At 33.5% G+C, this 19,694-nt stretch overlaps 3 protein-coding genes across 3 annotated transcripts; 2 read left to right on the plus strand and 1 right to left on the minus strand.

Annotated features, from left to right (window-relative positions):
• Window positions 1–5,505: 5,505 nt before the first annotated feature.
• Window positions 5,506–13,105, plus strand: HELRODRAFT_189162 (hypothetical protein; the record flags this gene model as incomplete). The annotated part of the gene is made up of 9 exons (XM_009027194.1): window positions 5,506–5,530; window positions 7,566–7,717; window positions 9,960–10,046; window positions 10,689–10,853; window positions 11,241–11,426; window positions 11,611–11,823; window positions 11,951–12,070; window positions 12,149–12,289; window positions 12,911–13,105. 9 exons carry the CDS (start codon window positions 5,506–5,508, stop codon window positions 12,980–12,982), a joined length of 1,161 nt encoding a protein of 386 aa, XP_009025442.1. The 3' UTR covers window positions 12,983–13,105.
• A 1,649-nt stretch (window positions 13,106–14,754) lies between these two features.
• On the minus strand, window positions 14,755–16,058 carry HELRODRAFT_163279 (hypothetical protein; the record flags this gene model as incomplete). Its single annotated transcript, XM_009027195.1, has 4 exons — window positions 14,755–14,913; window positions 15,043–15,135; window positions 15,365–15,538; window positions 16,014–16,058. 4 exons carry the CDS (start codon window positions 16,056–16,058, stop codon window positions 14,755–14,757), a joined length of 471 nt encoding a protein of 156 aa, XP_009025443.1.
• Window positions 16,059–16,774: 716 nt separating this feature from the next.
• On the plus strand, window positions 16,775–19,442 carry HELRODRAFT_189163 (hypothetical protein). The gene is made up of 8 exons (XM_009027196.1): window positions 16,775–17,135; window positions 17,576–17,620; window positions 17,694–17,829; window positions 17,892–17,999; window positions 18,066–18,150; window positions 18,257–18,401; window positions 18,594–18,733; window positions 19,029–19,442. Exons 1-8 carry the CDS (start codon window positions 16,886–16,888, stop codon window positions 19,335–19,337), a joined length of 1,218 nt encoding a protein of 405 aa, XP_009025444.1. The 5' UTR covers window positions 16,775–16,885; the 3' UTR covers window positions 19,338–19,442.
• The last annotated feature ends 252 nt before the right edge of the window (window positions 19,443–19,694 follow it).

Raw genomic sequence — 19,694 nt, forward strand, 5'->3', positions numbered from 1 at the left:
CGGATACAGGAGAAATCCATTTAATGATGACGACGATGACGTTGGTGATGGTCGTGCAGATCGGAAGAATGATTATGATGATGGTGAAAGGAGTAGGACCAAAAAGAGAATAGATGGAAGGAGAACATACATGAGGAGAGATGTAGTAGGCTGTGGACCATCAGTGGACCATTATGACGATGCATCATTGCACACCATGCCTCACCAGCCACACAAATGTGAACGCTATGATTGCCACGAGTGCAGAAATCTTCCCGATGAGTTTGATGATGAGGATGAGGATGATGATGAGGATGATGGCCGCGTATGTGGCGATGGGGAATACGTTCTCTATTATGAAGATGATGAGAATGAAGTTGATGAGTGTGAAGGCAGTGTCATTCATTATGGCTACCATCCAAATGTTGTTGACATCGCCAGACCGAGCCACTTTCAAAATGCCTTCCAACAGTTAAAACTAACTCACAATAAAAGTGATGATGACGACGCTGCTGCATTGAAAAGTTCAAACAAAGGAAAGGAAGTCGGCCCAAACAATGTTCACAACAACAGAAACATTAACAACAATACTGGCAACATTACAAAAAATGTTGAAAAAAGCGAAAACATTTTTGTTGAAAAAGGAACAAATAAAACCGGGTCTGCAGTATATACCAAAGTGCCAGGTACATATATTTATTTTTGTGTTTGTATTTAAACAGGCTTATGTGTTTTTTGTTTTTAAAAGTATTCGTTGAAAATTTTGTGCAAGTGTGCAGCCAGCATCTTTTGATCTAGCCAATATGATAAACACATTAAATGCTTTTGTTTTTTGTCTCAGTAAACTTGCCAACAGCGGGGTGCCTCTAACAGTTTAAATCACAAATCAAAAGTTGAAATGTTGAAAATGTTTTGGAAATGAGAAGCTTTTGAAAATAAACAAAATTGAATGATACGTGCATATGGATGCTGGTCCTGGTTATGACATTAAACTGACCCTCACTGCCTTGTGAGTGATGTTGGATCATCAAAGGCTAGGCCCACCGCTTATAACTGTGGTTGCGTAAGGAAGGGCGTCCTGCGTAAAAATTAGCCAAATAAATTACTTATTATGGAATGGCGTCGAGGGGTATTTCGGTTTCATCATAGGTAGCCAAACGGCAACCCCCGATCTCGGGGAAAATGTCGTCTAAACGTGTGTTGTTGTTGTTGTGCATATGGATGCATTTGGTTGGTCGGTGTGTTATAGTAGTAATTGTGTGCTTGCGATGTCAAGTGATGATAGCTTGCATTTTGAATGTTTTGATAAAGTGCACATGCGTTGTTTGCAATTTTGTTTCTTGTTGTTGTTGTTGGCTGATGTTGAATCGAGGTTGTTGTTGTTGTTGTTGTCGTCGTTGTAACGTGAGCCCAATGTCTGGCCTCCCTCCTAATTAGACGAATCACTGCACTTTCATGCCACACCAGTTCTTCATAAGACTGAATCTTGCCATCAAGGTTCATTTTTATTCAGGGCGTTCTTTTTATGCGTGAGACGTGTTTGTTGTTTCCGTTCATTCGTCCACCCATTCTTTTATCCATTATTAGACCTAGCAACCAGCCAACTTAGCAAGCATTAGTGCATGTTCATCGTTCGTTCTATCTAACAATGTTTGTTTTGTTGTCTGTTTGGTTACATTTTTATTAGTATTCCACTTTCTCTAGATGTTCCTTATGTTTCGCCCGTTAATTTTTTAGTTTATCTGTTTCACGCTTTCCTTTTCAGTTTCACTTTTTTTTATTTTAATAGAATTTTCACAGGACCAACATATTTCATTTAATCGCACATTGTTATTTCAGCGTCATCATCGTCGTCATTATTGTCATCAGTATCGTTATCACTTTCACTTTCATGTCGTCGCTATGTTAAGTTGGAGAGCATCATCAGCAGGAGGAGGAGGGATCATTCACCCCCACCCAACAACATCATCATTTAAATCATCCTCATTATTTGCGTAACCATCGCATTATCTACTCCACCATCTGCTATGCTATATCATCTACATAGCTTGTAACATCATCTTTGTCACATCATCATCATCGACAACCTATACTTACCCACATCATCATAGTCATTATCGTCATCGTCATCATCATCCTCTTCATGATCATAACGTTGATAGAGTACAGCACAGATGAGGAGACGGACAATTTATTGAAAAAGGATGTTGCCAACCCATCGTCATCATCGACATCAACGTCAGCAGCAGCAGCAGGGTCGGCCATTCACCACCAAACGACATCAACGACTCCCGTTACTGTATCAAACGCAAGTGGTGGTGGTGGTGGTGCAGTTGGTGGTGGACAGGTCTGTGCGTGTGTCTGTGTTTGTATGTGTGTGTGTGTCTGTGTGTGTGTGCCAGTGTGATCTCTTTGTATTTTTTGTGTGCTTTTACTGGGCATCTATTATTTTGTGTGAATGTATATGCGTTCATTTTTGTCCGTTCTTTAAATGTGCATGTTTTGTTTATGCATTTAAGTAAGAATATACATTTGAGTGAGAATATATATTTCTAACTAAGTGTGCATGTTTTTATTTATGATACATATGTTTGCGTGCACCACCCTACACGTGCAATATCTTTTGTGCATACGTTGCTTTTAAATTTTTTTGGGGGGCTTTAGAGTTTCAAAATTTGATATAAAGAGAGAGAGGGAGAGAGAGAGAAGGTAGATAGAAGAGAGAGAGAGGAGGGGAGGATCACAAGCACAAGCATAGAGGTTTTATATATTTTGTACAGGCGCAAAGTGTTAATTAGCTTATAATCACAAAAAGTTTTCTCTTTGTGACTTGCTTCTTTCCCTTTGTTGCAACTTGTAAGCTCCCTGACAGAGTGTCACGCCACAAGTTGATGAAACACGCTTTTAAGCATGTCGACTTAATATACTCTAATATTTCTTATGCACGGTTGTCTCCAGAAACACTAGAGTAAAACTAAGTTGAGCATTAAGCGATAATAAAAGGATGATGAATTGATGGTAAAATGATGATATTTCATATAACAACAATGAGACCTTGGCTGATTATTTATTGAGAAGATTAATCAGGACTAATTCTACTGGTTGCAAGACCTACGTTGTTATTGGGTATTTATTTAAAAGAGAGAGAGAGAGAGAGTGTGTGTGTGTGTTTGTATATGTATATATATGTTTTTGTGTGTAATGGCGTGTGTGGTGTGTGATGGGTGTATGTGTTTGCATGAATATTTCATAACATTGGAACAGCGGAAGAATAGATGAGTAGGCATAGACGTATGGAGGGAGCACCTCTACATGACTGGCAAGTAGCAGCAAGTGTCAGCTGAGACACTTCATATTTCTTGCTTCTGTCCAAGTAGAAAGTATGAAAGGGAAGAGAGAGGGAGAGAGAAAGAGAGGGAATGAGAAAAGGGAAAGTTTTTTAAGATGGGTTTTATCATGTTTAGAAAGGGTAAAAGAGAGAGAAAGAGAGAGAGAGAAAAAAATATTTTTAAGGTGAGTTTTATCATGTTTTATTTTTTTTTCCTAAGTAAATTTTCTTGTAATGCTTTTGTTAGGATAAGTTTGGATGGAAATTTGTAGTTTCATCGAGGACGAGGAGGATGTGGTGACGAGTAAATGTTATTGATTATGACAGTGATGATGAAGCTGTTGAGGTTTTTCAGATGATGTGGATGGATGTATGTTGACAATGATGATGAAAATGAAGAAGTGAGTGAACGTATTATCGTTCATGTAAATTATTTGTTTATTGTGTTAATGTTCTTGAACATGTAAATAAATATTTGTTAATATGTTTATGTACATTGAACTCATGTTGATTTGAGTAATTTTAATGATTCCTCTCACATTAATTCATGTTTTTGTTTGTATTGCTTGGCAGGTTGACCAGAAGAGGAGCCGTGCCAGGGAAGGTGGTTTGTTGTTGTTGTTGTGCTGTGTTAGATGTTGTTGTGTTGATTGTTGGGTTTGTTGCTGTTTGGTATGTTGCTATTGTGCTACTGCATCCATGTTGATTGTGTTGCATCACTTGTGTTATATGTTGTTTCACAATGCCGCTGCTCCGTTGCTGTGTAAAAAGGTTTTTTTTAATTTCTTTTAATATGACAATGCTTATATCATCGCTTGCAGTTTATTGCCAGCCTGCATGTTATTATCAAGTTTCATTTTTTCACTTATCACTGCTGAGCTGCTACTACTGCCGGTTTATTAATATTTTGATATTGACCACGAAACTGTACTTCAAAAGATTTGATTCTTTCAAGTAATTAGATAACTTAAGTTTATTGAGCCGTCGTATGGGACAGTTATTTTTAAGTATCCTTGATATTTGTTTACTTGAAATCGTAATTAGTTTGTACTTTGCTACGATGGAACTCTTAAAAGTCACGATCGTAACAACTTTTTGTAACTTTCACTGCTCGGTAGATATTTAAATAATTTATGATGCCGCTTGCATGTGCAGCGCGACTTTTATGAGGCACACAGAAAAGGCGTTCATCATTTCTTCTTTGAAGGTTTCTTTAATGTTGCTTGCAGTATGCTCTTGAATACGAAGTGTTAGTAGTCTGTTTTAAATGGAGGTGGTTGAATTCTGTTGGAAGCTGGTTGGATTGAGGAACGAATGAGTCGGTAATCACTGTGTTGTATTTTATTTTGCTATCACTTGCTGGGGAAATTGGATGCTAATACCTGATCTTTCCATTGTAAGATTATCACTCACCCATTGAATGTTAACTTGAGTGGCAGAGGAATGCATGCGAATTTGTTGTTAGATATCATTGTGTGTGACGGTCCCGATGTTGGTAGGAGGACAGATTGAAGTTAAATGGAAAAAGAAAGAAAGAGGAAGTATGTTTTGTATGTAGTTTGGTTATTAAAAGGTTCAAGTGCTTTTAAAGGAAATAAAACTTAATCCCATGGATTATTTGTTGCTGCAGTCAATTTTTGCAGTGTTCTCTTTTAATTTTCCCAGGCTAATCTCGAACTAGATGATACACAGAGCGGTGTACGACTTCAACGTTTAATTCTTCTTGTGTCTGCCATTCAGAAATGAGATTTTTTTTTATAATTTTTGAAATTTGTTTTTCACATAAAATCGATTTTATTTATGGTATTAATCACCAGTTATTCATATTCTTTTGTGCTATCACCTGTTGGTTGTTGGCCGTACGTACGATGTGTGTGATATATGTGTGTGTGTGTATTACACGTGTGTACAGTGTACACACAATATGTTATGTGGTGCACTATGAGTGTGTGTGTGTGTGGTGTGTGTGTGTATGTATATATGTATGTATTTATGTGTGTGTGTATGTGTATGTATATTCAACAGACAATATAATATGGCTATGCATAACCATTTTGACTGTTTTGCTTAGACAAATATTTGAATGAATGAATGAATGAATGAATGAATGAATGAATGAATGAACGAATGAGTGAATGCCACGAAAGCGTTTTTTATTTGCGAAGTTTTAAAAAATACTTTTCATCATCATCGTCACAATGCAAAATGTAGTTTCATTTTATGGTGAGTAAGCACTAAACAGGGTGGCTTGAGCCTCTGAAGGATTCATTCAGATTTCAAGTTTATCATCTTGTGTTGATGGATGTTGTTTTTGTTGTTGTTGTTATTGAAGCATGATGCTGTTTGTTTGTTGGTTGGTTAGTTGTTGTTTTTGTCGTTGTATTTTGTTAAATGTTGTTGTCGTTGTGTCGATTATTCTTTTTGTTGATGCCACAACTGAATTTTCTTATACTACATGCTGTTGTTGTTGTTGTAGATGGATGTAATTGTTAGTTGCTGTGCTGGCTGACGATCAAATTGTAAGAAAGATGATTCCGTTAATGTTATGGGATGGGATGATAGCGTGCTTTGTTGGTATATATTTTTTTTTTTCATAACTATTGTCGTTGTTTTGTGCTATCAGTCGTCGGTCGGTATCGTGGCTGTTGTTGGATTTTGGGTAGGTGGGTGGATGGATGGATGGTTGGTTGGGTGGATGGATGGAGGGATGGATGGATGGATGGATGGATGGAGTGGGTTTTTCATTCCTCGTTTTCATATTTTATATTTCTCATTCATTCAAGTGATTCATGCAGATTGTAAAACTCACAACATCGTTTATATTGATTTATTTTAATTCAAATTAACCTTCCCATGCTTACTTGGACAATGTAAACCTCACTGGTGAGCATTAATTTATATTTTGGCTTGAATAATTTGATTCAATTTTTCATTATGTGATTGTTTTTCTGTTTTTTTTTCTCCATTAGAGATTATTTTTTATTATTTTGCATGTGCAAAACAGACAGTGGCAAGCAATAGACAACTTAAATTTTTTTGGTAGACAATAATAATTAGCAATTATGTACGTATAAACTTATATACATCTTGTGACTTTTCTTCTGAATTTTCGAAAGCAAATTTTTATTGGTTTGTTGTTTCGTAATAATGATGATGACATGACGCTAATAATGATGATGACGACGATGATGATGATGCAACCATTAATAGTAATGATGATGATGATGATGATGATGGTAGCCCAACATAATGAGGTCTCTCATGTTAGTCTGACGTAAAGCATTGTAAGCGCTGCACTTATAATTACGCTGTTGCATTGCAATTGCTGGAAAGTATTTTAAGTTCTAAAAAAAAACAGTTTCTTAGAACAATTTTCATTAAAGTCATCGTCATCGTTGTTCTTGCTATTGTTAATATTGTTGTTGTTATTGTTGTTGTTGTTGTTATTGTTGTTGTTGTTGTTGTTATTGTTGTTATTGTTGTTGTTGTTGTTGCTATTTTATTATGGCTATTTTTATTGTAACGCCATCATTTTTACTGTCACTGACTTTCAACATCATATCATCATTACCAACGTAGTCGTTATAGTCGTCGTCGTCGTCATCATCATCGTCATCGTTGAGGTCGTATCATCATCATAATTGCTCATGCAAATTTTCATTATGTTGATTTTGTAAACAAACTTCATGAGTGTAGGCTTTGTTGACTGCAGTTTATCATCATCATTATCAACATCGTCGTCATTGTGATCACTATTATTAGTTATCATCGCCTTTGTCGTCGTCATCTGTAATTGTTTCTTTTCAATTAGTGTTAATTACTTTTCTTCAAAACTTCCCATCTGCATCATCTGCATCATCACATATGTTGATGTTGGCTCTTGGCAAACATTTCTTTATTGACCATTATGACCGAAGATTAATTGAAAATTCTCAAGATTTCGTCTCTCCTCTTATTAAAATTCTTCATTCCTCCTTCCTTGCAATAAAACATGTTTATTGTTTTGTATTAAAACTTCAATTGTTCGTCTTGCGCTCTTCTCCACGCTACATCATGCTAGGTCCATCTCATCATCATCGTCGTCGTTGTTTTGTTGCTGTTGTTGTAACGTAATTGTGAATTATATACATTAGGTTTTAACATTTGGGCACTTAGAAGTTTAGAAACATCGTGCACATAATAAATAATATAATAATAATTCGTACAATGCAATGGAAATGTCTCCAATGAATTAAACGAAGATTTGTTACGATTGCAGTTACACTACGTGACCCGTGCAACGAATCAGTCCTGATTGAAGGGGTCCTCTTCAGGGCCAACTACCTCGGCTCCACGCAACTGATCTCTGAAGGTCAACCCTCGAAGGCCATGAGGATGATGCAGGCACAAGAGGCTGTCGGCAGGATCAAGGTGAGTCAGGTCACTCAGGACTGACCCTATTCAATGTTTTCATTTATTTTACATTCTTTAGGAATCCAATTTTTAGTTTCGGTGCAATGGCTTGTAGAGCGTACTATATCATCTCCATACATAGGTTGCAACAACCACAACAACATGATAGGTTGCAACAACAACAACAATATCATAGGTTGCAACAACAACATATCATGGGATTGGATTATCCTCTGGCGTTAATGCTGTGTCCGTCTAATTTTTTTTTCAAATAGAACTTTATATATTATTAATAATACTTTGATGTGACAAATACGTAGACGAATAGTACCATGCTGCAGAGGTGCACATTCATGCAGACACACTCATACACGCACAGACACACACACACACACACACACACACATATATATATATATACAATTATTTATAAAGATCACTGCGTTTTCGGCATTATTCAACTTGTAGTTGAGTTGAGAATTTTTCTTCGCATTGCATTTGGCTACATAATAGAAACACAAGGTATTAATTGTATTTATGATAGTCTAAACCTAATATATATATATATATAAATATATATATATATACAATTATATGTTTATACACGTCTGTATAATTATATAACTCCTCCGTGTTTCTTGATATTTATAACGCATTCCTCTTCGAAAGTTACTGGAGAGCAAGTCTTAAAATATGGCATTCAATAATATGCCAATCACCATCATTCATTGTAACAAGCTGAATTAATTTGTATTTGTGTGTGTGTGTGTGTGTGTCTGTGTGAGTGAGTGAGAGAGAGAAAGAGGGAGAGAGAGAGAAAGAGACGGTCAATGCAGCGGGTGCGTGCGTTTTGTGTGTAATGGCAATGGATATGACCATTATAATGGTGATAATGTTTTTATAAAGGTCATTGGTCACACATTAATTTTTTCAAAATAATTTTTCTTCGCATTGCATTTGGCTACATAATAGAAACACAAGGTAATGTAAAAGTGTGTGTATGTATTTGTGTGTGTGTGTGTGTGTGTGTGTGTGGTGTGTGTGTGTGGTGTGTTTATTTATGTGTCTGTGTATGAGTGTATGTGTGTGTGTGGTGTGTGTGTGTGTATGTGCATGTGTTTGATTGTCTTTGTCTTTTTTAGTTTTAGGTTGAATATTTTTTACGTTAAACATTATTTATATTTAATGAGCTCACATAAAAATTCGAGCGTGATGTTACATTAGTACATGTTACATTAAGAGACATTAAGTTCTCATTTCATTAAGTTTTCATCCTTCTCTGTTCATTGCGTAATAATTTTACCATGTTTTGATATTTCTTTCGTTCTTTTGTTTAATTTTTTATTCTCTTCTATATTCCAAACTTGATGTCTTTCCATGTTCTCCTCGTTAATCCTTGCTCTCATGATTTAGGAGCGTTAATGTTGAAACATTTCATAGGACGATGATCATTCTTTCGCCACTGCCGGCAACACAATGCAGCACTGTTTAATGAACGTTCTAATGAATTTATGAGTCTTTCGGCTTCTCCACTGGCCAGTTCACATCATGCATTATGCAACACTACTACACACACATTTTCTGTTTCGTGTTTATATATATTATTATATATAATTGTTGATGAAAATCACAGCATGTTCCGATTTTAATATCATGTTTAAAATAAATAAAAATTTTGATTTGCAACTCAAGAAACTTGACAATGATTTACGATCTACCGTTAGAAAAATCGAAAAATTAAACAGGAAGTTAACTATCGCGGGACACATGCTGTCTTAATCCAATACACACACACACATATATATATATATATATATATATATAGAGAGAGAGAGAGAGAGAGGAGCATATTTTTCAAAATTAAATGTTAAATTAGTTAAATTAAAGCACTTTCAGTGTTTTTATAAATCTGTTTGTAAGTGTAAATGTGGCAGGTGTTCGTGTGTGTTTTGTTTGTGTGTGTGCACATGCAACTCTACCAGTATCAGTAGTTTCTTATTTTTGTTCGTAGAGTTATCATCATTTTAATTTATTTTTTTCATAACATTTGTGTTTCTCAGTGTCATAACTGTTATGTTCCAATGGTCTCTATCATTAGTTTAATAATAATTGTAATGGTAGTTCAGTGGGTGTTGATATGGAATGATAGGTAGGTACTTTGGTAAATCATAAATGATATGCTGAGGTAATGCGATTGAGCGCAAATTAAGAAAGAACAAAATCATCAATAATTTTTTGTTTGATGAATGTTTTTGGACAGGCACCTCTCGGCGAATCACAACCTGCCACTGAGGTTGACCTGTTTGTCTCCATTGAGAAGATCATGGTACTCAACACGAATCTTCAAGTAGGTCTTTGCTTGCTACTCATTCTTCATTATCATTTCAGCCATTTATGTTCTTCACCAATATTTTTAGAAGCATTATTTTTATCATCATTATCTCTCATGTTTCCAGTTTTTGACTTTTTTGTTTTATTTTTTCATTTGAACAGTTGATAGTTTAATGTTTAATGCTTTTTTCATTCTATTAGCCTTCTTACTTGTTTTATGGCGTAAAAAACCCATTTTTATGTCCATTGATTTCAACTTATCTGCTCCTCCATTATTCATTCTTTATTTGGCTGCTGCTCCTGCTATCTCTCTTTTTTTGGTTCCCCGCGTTTTTTTGTTGAACGTACATTATCCACTCCTGCAATTTGTTATCGTATCTTTGCTCTGCTGCTTTTTCTGTCGGTCATCTTTTTTGCATGTGATGTGCACGATGAACATGTATATTCCGTGGTTTCAACAGGTCTGTCTTGTTTCTCTGTTTTTATCTTTTTTCCTTTTAATAAATTAATATTTTCCCACAAAAATCTTTTATTATTATTTTTTTATTATTTGAACTGCTTCATTCCATTTCATATTCATGAAAACAGTTGAAGGAATTCACTTTTTAAGACCAAATAAATAAATAAGCTGAAGTAACATTAATAAAATGCGATGCAGGAAATAATGATGGACCATGCACTGCGCACGATCTCGTACATAGCGGACATTGGCGATTTGTTGGTCATCATGGCTCGTAGGGGCTCCACAATTCGAAACGTCGGTCCAACAGGTCAAAAGAAGACGCAGACGAAAATATGCTGTCACGTGTTTGAATCTGATGAGGTTGGTTGGCCTGTCTGTCTTCAATATGAACATTTGTTATGTTGCCGCTATGTTCTGGCTTTGGCTGTTGGTTTCGTTTTATGTTTGTTAGAGTGCTCGTATGAACAAAAACATTTGTACTCTAAGTCATTTGTTTTGCAATTAATTGAGTAATATATAAGTAATTGTGTTTTGCAATCAGCAATTGCATTTTAGCAGTTTGCGTTGTTAATTTAGCTGTAATTTGCTCGCCCACTTTTTGACAACATTTCTTCTCACACGACTGTAAAGTATGAGTTAAAAGGCATTAAGTGGAAAAATTTTTACAGAGAAACTACTAATTTGTTCCAAACTGATGAACTGATGTTATTCATGAAAATCAATAAATTTAATAAAATTCTGAACCAGGCGCAACTGATAGCTCAGTCAATAGGACAGGCATTCCAGGTATCGTATGTTGAATTTTTGAAAGCAAATGGAATCGACGAGGGAACGAACATGATGAAGAATGTTGATTACCAGGATGTGTTGAATCAGCAGGAAGTCTATGGAGAGGAGTTGTACATGTTCTCTAACAAGGATATGCAAAGAGAGGTTGACCAGAAATTCTGCTTTTACTGTTGTGCACCTGAAATTGTTTTAAGATGCGAGTGCCGGTCAAATTGTCAAAACATTTTTGCAGTTCAAGCTTGCCTACAATCATATTGGTATTTTCTTTTGATTATTAAATTTTAAATATAAAATATCCGATGATCTAATACGGAATTTATGAAATCAGGTTATACTTACCAAGTCTAAGGGAGAGCCTCTGGGTGTGGTCATAGTTGAATCAGGGTGGGGGAGCATGGTGCCGACTGTGGTGCTGGCCAACATGTTACCTACTGGGCCTGCTGCTAGGTGCAATTCTTTAAACATTGGAGACCAGATCATATCCATCAATGGCATTTCACTTGTTGGTCTGCCTCTCTCCACCTGCCAGAGTTACATCAAGGTACGCCTGACGTGATCTGTTGTTGATCCAGTTAAATGATTATTTATATTACTTTATTTTACAATTTTCTCTTGGTAAGATCTGGTTTTCGTGAACGTTGAACTTTGCATGCTATCGTTCGTAACAGGCAGCTAAGCATCGTTCCACCGTAAAGTTGGCTGTCGTGTCGTGTCCACCTGTTGTTGAAGTTCTCATCAAAAGACCGGATATCAAGTATCAGCTGGGCTTCAGTGTTCAAGATGGAGTCGTTAGTTTTGCCGTTATCAGATTAAATGTTTATTTGCACATTCTGCTATGACATTTACCTGTTGAATTTCGCATAAAGATTTGTAGTCTTCTGAGAGGAGGCATAGCGGAGAGAGGTGGGGTGAGGGTGGGTCACCGAATTATTGAAATCAATGGACAGAGTGTTGTGGCAGTGCCCCATGAAAAAATTGTAAACACGTTAGCCCGGTCGGCCGGAGAGGTCAGTATTTTAGATGATTAGAAAATTAGAATAGCATCATTTAGTCATGTCAATTAACACCTATTTGAAATATATCAATAACCGTTTCAATGTCTATTCAAACTATTTAATTGCAGCAAATGTTTATTAATCAAACAATACGGTTTTATATTACTTAAGCTAATTATACGTGGCAATGATTGATCCCTTTGCACTGTCTAACTTGATGTTGTTGCTTCTGTTGTCAAGTATAGGAATAACATTTTTAATAATTAATTAAATTATTTGCATGCCGTTATGATTCATTCTTCATTCGTGTCCAACGGCGCAGAATTTTATAGCGTTTTAGGCCGGGAGGGGCAAAAGAAAAATTGTCTTAAAGCTTATCTAGGGCTGTAACTTTTTTCTTGTGAACTATTAAGGAATTTGAAAATTGCCTTCTTAGCTAAAATATAACTTCACTCATATTTGCAAGTGTTTTTTTATTCGTTAGAAACTAGACTGACAGACAGCTGTAAGAAAAATTGTAGTAAGGAGGCAGAAATGCCTCGCCCCTCCATGTCGGCGCCAGTGCATGCACCTGTATGCCTTTTTGTATTTTCCGAATTGTTAATTTATTGAATATCTTAACCATTTTTACAGATTCACATGAAAACAATGCCTACATCGATTTTTCGACTGCTAACTGGCCAAATAATACCTCATTATATTTAGACATTTACAACACGAAACTCAACAGTTCCATTGATGCATGGTTGCATTTGTCTTGCAATTTTGTTCAATTTTAAAATTTATAAATATTATTTATTTACAATATACAAATATATGTATATTTGATTTTGTTGTTTTCTTAATTAGTATTATTTTCTTAATCTTATAACTTGTTGAAAGAGTTTTTTTAGTTATTTTTATGACTTATTTTTAATTGGTGGCTATTATTGGACAATGGTGTAAAAGTTTGTTTTACATTTTACTTGAATTAAATTTATTTAATTGAGCATATACTGTTTAACTTAATGGAACATTTTCATTCCTTTCATTAACTATAAAAAACTGATGAATATGTATAATTATATATATATATATATATATATATATATATATATATATATATATATATATATATGTGTGTGTGTGTGTGTGTGTGTGTGTGTGTATGTGTGTGTGGTGTGTGTATACATTGATATATAATCATACTTGTACCAGAGAAATTACATAAAACACTTTTTTGAGCAGTTATCGTCATCATGGTATATTATTGTGCATTGTGTTTTTTGTTTTTGTGATGTAGCCATAGTGTATTATACTTTTCAATATATTTAATTTCACGTGTTAGTAGAGCTTAACGTTACTTATTTGCTTGAGTTAAGTGGCGTTTCAATTTATTTATTTGAATGTCGCTAACTTTAACGTTGATTTCATATTTATTAGATTTCTTACTTTTAACATGATCTGTTTCTTCAATTAGTTAGAACTTTCTGTTAAATAATCCGTGAAGTTGTAATAATTTCTCTAAATGAACATACACAGATACCCCACAATTGAACGTACAATAACTTACAATTGACCTCGTCACATCTGCTATCGTTCATTTGTTTGCATCAATTCCTCCATCACATCATCCTATCAATTAATTAATTAATTAATTAATGCTAATTAACACTGGTTGTGGATGCTTCAGGTTTTGTGATTGTGCTGTGCTTTCATTTATTAACATCAGTCACCGTTATAATTCGAAATTCTTATTTGTCTAACCAATACATTAAACAAAGCAACATCTTTATCGTTCAGTCGGTCTCTGTGCATTCTGGTTGGCATTACGTTTGATTCTTTGAAGATAGATATAACGTTTTTAAGCATTATAACTTCCTATGATTCATTATAAATTACATTACATTATAATACAATACAAAATGCCTTGCACTTCATGGTGTGATCCTTCAAATATTCTTATTTGCACATAAATTTTTACATATTTTACAGAAAATGTATACTGAATATTTTTCTATACCATATTTTCCTTTTAGCTAGCTTTACCTATTCGATACTTAATTGAGTAATTTGTGTTTGTATCTAACGATAATATTGTAATAAATTGTGTAATGTGGATTTCACGCTATTTTTATACAAAAAACGAAATTATTTCTATAATATATTTGACTAAAAATTATAAAATCGATTAAATCAAAAAATAAATTTCTTCTGGAAGTAGGATCGACTAACATTGAAATAATAAGGAAGCATCATAATTAGAGCTTGTAATGTTTCACTCTGATTAGTCATAAATATATTATTTCAATTGTTAGTGCCAAAGAACAAATCTCTATTTGAACGTGCAACAAAAACGGTACTTGGTGGTAAATCCAGACAAAACAACAACAATCACCTAGCAGCACGAACATGCAAAGGAAGATAGCTAACACATTGTCTATTTGAATGATATAAACTTCAGTTTGATGCATCATAAATAATACAAATAGACTGCATTAAGATGATAATCGTTCCTTAAAGAATTCTTCTATAGAGTCGGTATTCCACTTGTCGACGCCTAACACCTCAACAGTTTCTCGGTTCTCATTCATGAGTTTAACTGTAGGGTCAGCCCCCCTCACGTACCTTATCTCGAGGCCGGGGAACTGTTTGGGCTTGTCACTTTTGATGAAGGCTGGTGATGTTATTTAGTAGTGAAGTTGGATATATTAACAACTTAATTAGGATTTGTATTGTATCAATAATTATTAAATTGAGATTTATAATGCTGGATCAATGCTAACCTTCAACTTGCGGATACCGACCCAATTTTCATTGACATACACTAAGTTCAGCAAATGGGTAGGACTACAAAAATATAAAATAATAACATTGTTCTGAAAATAATTATTAAACAGTAAGAATATAAAAAGCTGTTAAAATCCACTTTAAAAAGTTTTAGAATAGATTATTAATTTTATTCCATGTAATTTCTAAATTGAAAAAATTCAACTAATATTTTAAGTAAGTTTATTATTTCCAGTGAATAGATTAGATAGGAAATCTATTAAATATAAATCATATGTGCATTTGCTTCAAAGATATTTCTGTTACCAAATTATTTACCGGTTTTTGAGGTAACTCATCTTCGGCTGCACAACAACTATTACAATCTTCAACGAGGAAATCTAATCTGTATCTAGGCAGGTCTTTGCAAGATCTGCAAGTGAGATCTTTTGTGAAGCCAGCACTCAAACAGTGATCAAAATCAATTGTCTGACACCATGTAACTACTGCCATCTACAGGAATAAATTATACATTACAATTGCATTACAGTTACTCATTTATTAAATGGTTTAAACCTTTATCACTTAATTAACAATACAATAATATGATGACATGAACAGTAGCAGATAAATAAAATTGAGGCTTAATTTTGATTTTTTGATTAAGATTCTATTGAGATAAAAAAAACAGAACTTAAGGCCAGGTCCAACTTTAGCTGAACCTTTTTTAGTTTTTTGGAATAGTAAAAAAAACTAAAATGCATCACAAATATGTACTATCTGACCTTACTTATACTTATAAAATTTAATTTGTTACATTTAATAATTAAATTTTTTTAAAAATAAAATTAAAATATAATCAAAATTTTCCAAGATAAGCACAATAAAATAAAATAATAATTGTTTTGTTAAATTTTAAATTATTAAAATTAAATATATGAAAAATAAAAAAATTGTGAAAAAATTTATAAAATCATAAATAACTAACACATAACGTAATAGCAGGCGACAAAATTTGAGCTTTCAACTCCATTTTGACTGGGGACAACGTCCCTAGCCGATACGAAAGTTTAAATTAAATGAACAAAGACGACAGATCATCCAAAACAAAAAACAAGGCTGATTAAAAGTGAATTATTTTAAAGGAAATGAGTCAATTTCGGTTAACCAAAAATCCAATAACTACATCTCTAATAAACCAATTGATCAACATATACAAAGAATATACAATATTCAATGAATAAAACTATTGAAACATTTAGATAGCAAGTAACATAAATTAGATTAACAAAGTATATGATAACATCTATACATGAATTTGATTATATACAAAAAATAAAATGGTGTTTGATGGGATATGAGGGTATTTGATGACTAATTATTGCAGGAGACGTCAATCCTCTTCTTATATGTTGCGGGCAAAAATTCTTTTTGATTAAGAATTTCAAACAGTTTTTTTTATATTAAAATACCCCTCCTTTCCTCTTAATGTGGAAGTAACTGTCTCTTCTCACTTCTGTAGACGTCCCCGCAAGTAGTAGTAGTAGGAGTAGTAAAAACTTAAATGACAAAAGTTACAAGCTATATATATAAGTGAATTAAGGCTTTTTAAGTATATGATTCATTATAAGATTCTAAGTATGTAGATTAATATTTCACTAATTCTCTAAAGCCAAAGATTTTGTAATACATCAAAATGTCTTTGTTTAAAAAAACGCCTGCTTAAAGCTTGCTTTTAAAGAGATTTTGTAATATCGTCTCTGTTGTTATGTCTGTTTTATAGTAATAGTAATTATAAATTAAGTGATCGAATGTGAATGTTTAACTGCGAAGATTTCAATTTCGGTTTAACAGCCTACAATGGTTTCATTAAAAAAATTAATCTGTTTGCCCACAGCACATCACAGGGCTTGTTATTCCACTTTGTCCGCCAGGTGTATGATTACCATTACTTCCAGTGCCACCAACAATGCCAGCAATGATGGAATTCGACGGCATGTTCACTTCAGCCCTGCACCACAACCCGCAAGTAGTAGTAGGAGTGGTGAAAACTTAAATGACAAAAGTTACTTGTTAGAGTGCTTGTTAAGGAATGTTTTATTCAAAAATGGTCGGTTTTGATTCAAATATTTTTAAATATTTCTGATTTCAGATAAAATTAGTTTTTTTCTAGAATGGATTTTGGACATTTAGTTTTATTTTGACTTGAGTTGCAATTTAAAAACATCTTTCTTGTTATAAGATTTTTAGCTATTGAGTCATTGAGAAAACATTCTTCATGTCTAGGATTTTTAGGATTCAAGTACTTGCCTTGTGGCATAAATGCTTTAAAAATAAATTTAAAGCATCTTAAAATTTTAATTAATTTTAATTCTAATGTAATTTTTTTGAAGCACTACAAAAACAGAGGATGACTAGGCTAGGGTGTTACAAGTTTTTTTTACCTATGTTTTTTTATGTGAAAATGTGATAATCTAAATTTTTTTCTCTTCAAATTTATAGGTTAGCATAGCAGATTATTATTAAATTAATTTTTTAAAATATTAACAGAACATTGCATTGCCATAGCCAAACCAAATGGTTTTCCAATGCAAAGTATGTCAACTTTACATGCGGTTTGAATTCAACTAAATACACATGACAAATCCGTCCATAATTTTGTTCCTAGGCATCAAATATGAAGAAAATTCAGATAAAAAGATTGATATAAGAGCAGAAAATTTCTTTTCGATGTCTACATTAAAAAATGATTTAAAGAGGTACTTGAATGTACCAGATTTGTTTGAAGTTTTCACGCAAAAGAGGTGACTAGTTTAATTTTTTGACTGAATTAATTTCATGACAACTATTAATTGTTTTTTCAAAGGGAGTTTGGAGGAATTGTGTTGTTTTGTTTTCAAAAAGATGTTCAAAATTTATTATCAAGATATTTCAAAAATGCAAAAATAAACAAGCTACACATTTCTGAATACAAGTTAATTGTTTTCGGTTTTATTCAGTTTTGATCGTGTAATAAAAATTTGCATGTAAATTTCTTCAGAGTAATATCTGTAGGCAAAATGACAAAACAGGAAGGAGTGGATGAGATGACCATTGAACAAAACCAGATCAATAACAATGTAATGGTGAGTTAGTCTAAATGTGATTCTCAAATGAATCAAATGCATTCCAGTGCAATGGTTTATGGCCATCACTGAGAGCCTTGATAATTTAAACATGATCATTTACTAGTCTACCCTGGTGAGGCAGCCATCAAAGAACAAACAGAAAATGCATGGCAACTACACTAATCTTGCCGTCAAATTCAAAGTAACACAATCCTCCAAAGTTGCATTCAACTGCACATTAAACAATGTGACTGTTTGGCCTACAACAAGTAAGCTAATTTTTTTGTTGTTGACTAGCTTTTGTTTTTATCAACAGTCTTTTCATTTTTATGAAACTTTTTTGCTACTTTATTTTTATATTTTAAAATATGAATTATTTTTGAAACATCATTTACCAAGCCTAGAAAATATTAAAATTAACTTTAACACATTCTGCCACCTTGTTGATTTTTGATTGCAAGCCAAATGGGATGCCTTGGAAATGTTTTTCATTCATAAGATGTCAGCCATTTTGGGTGATCACAAGTACAGTAGCCGAATAAGAAACTTGCTAGACAAACAAGTTTTAGTGAAACCAGAGCAAGCACACCCTGAGCCGCAGGTATGCACAACATGCATTATTTAACAATGATGTTGATCGAATTCAATTGTTAATCATTGTTTTTATTAATGAATCAAATATTTTGTCTAACGCCATTTTGTTTTATTCAACTTCTTTTCTGCTTTTTTCTTCTCCATATATTGAGAATATGCTTAAGTACATGATAAAAATTTTAAATTAAGCTGACAACTTTGTTTTTATTTTTTAAACAACCAGTGTTATACTCTAAACTGTTGTTAACTATGGCTTTGAAGCTATTAATTACAAGACTAACATTTTAATTCCTTTGATTCAGGCTTTGCCAAAGGAGGTTTGCAGCTTATTGAAGGTTCCAGAAAGTGATACATCAAATATTTTAAGCCACGTTTTTTGTACTAAGCTCATCATACCAAAATTGTTTTATGATGGAAATAGAACTTTAACATATAATAGAATGTGCAACAGAAAATCTCTTGGGCCAGATTTTGGAACATACGCTAAAGAGAACATCCATAATACAGATGAACAGACAATCAACTGTGATCAACAAAAGTCATTGATAATTATAGAAGCGGCCTTGCCGACTTTTTTTCAAGAAACCGTTAATTATTTTAATTTAATGTAGATTGAATTCTTGATAACGTAAGTTATGTTTGGTAAAAATCTTGTTTCATTTGTAATCACATACATTTAATGTTTGCTAAGTAAATAATGTATCGTGACTCGTGATAACACAAGGTCTTAAATTTAATTGATGAAATTTAAGTAGGACAACCGTATTGAAGTGAAGATGGCGATAATTAGTTTCCTCTGCGCTTCTGTTTAAGCGCGTAAATTATGCTCATACATTGGCTCTAAGTGCTGATGGAATTCACAAATTTTGCGCAAATAACTACACAGAATTGCGGTTTGTGTACTGTATACAGATTAATAAAATTCATAAAAATTCTCACATTTCAGGATCAATGAAAGAAGTTGTATT

Source organism: Helobdella robusta (assembly GCF_000326865.2).
Source record: "Helobdella robusta unplaced genomic scaffold HELROscaffold_5, whole genome shotgun sequence".
NCBI lineage: Eukaryota > Metazoa > Annelida > Clitellata > Rhynchobdellida > Glossiphoniidae > Helobdella > Helobdella robusta.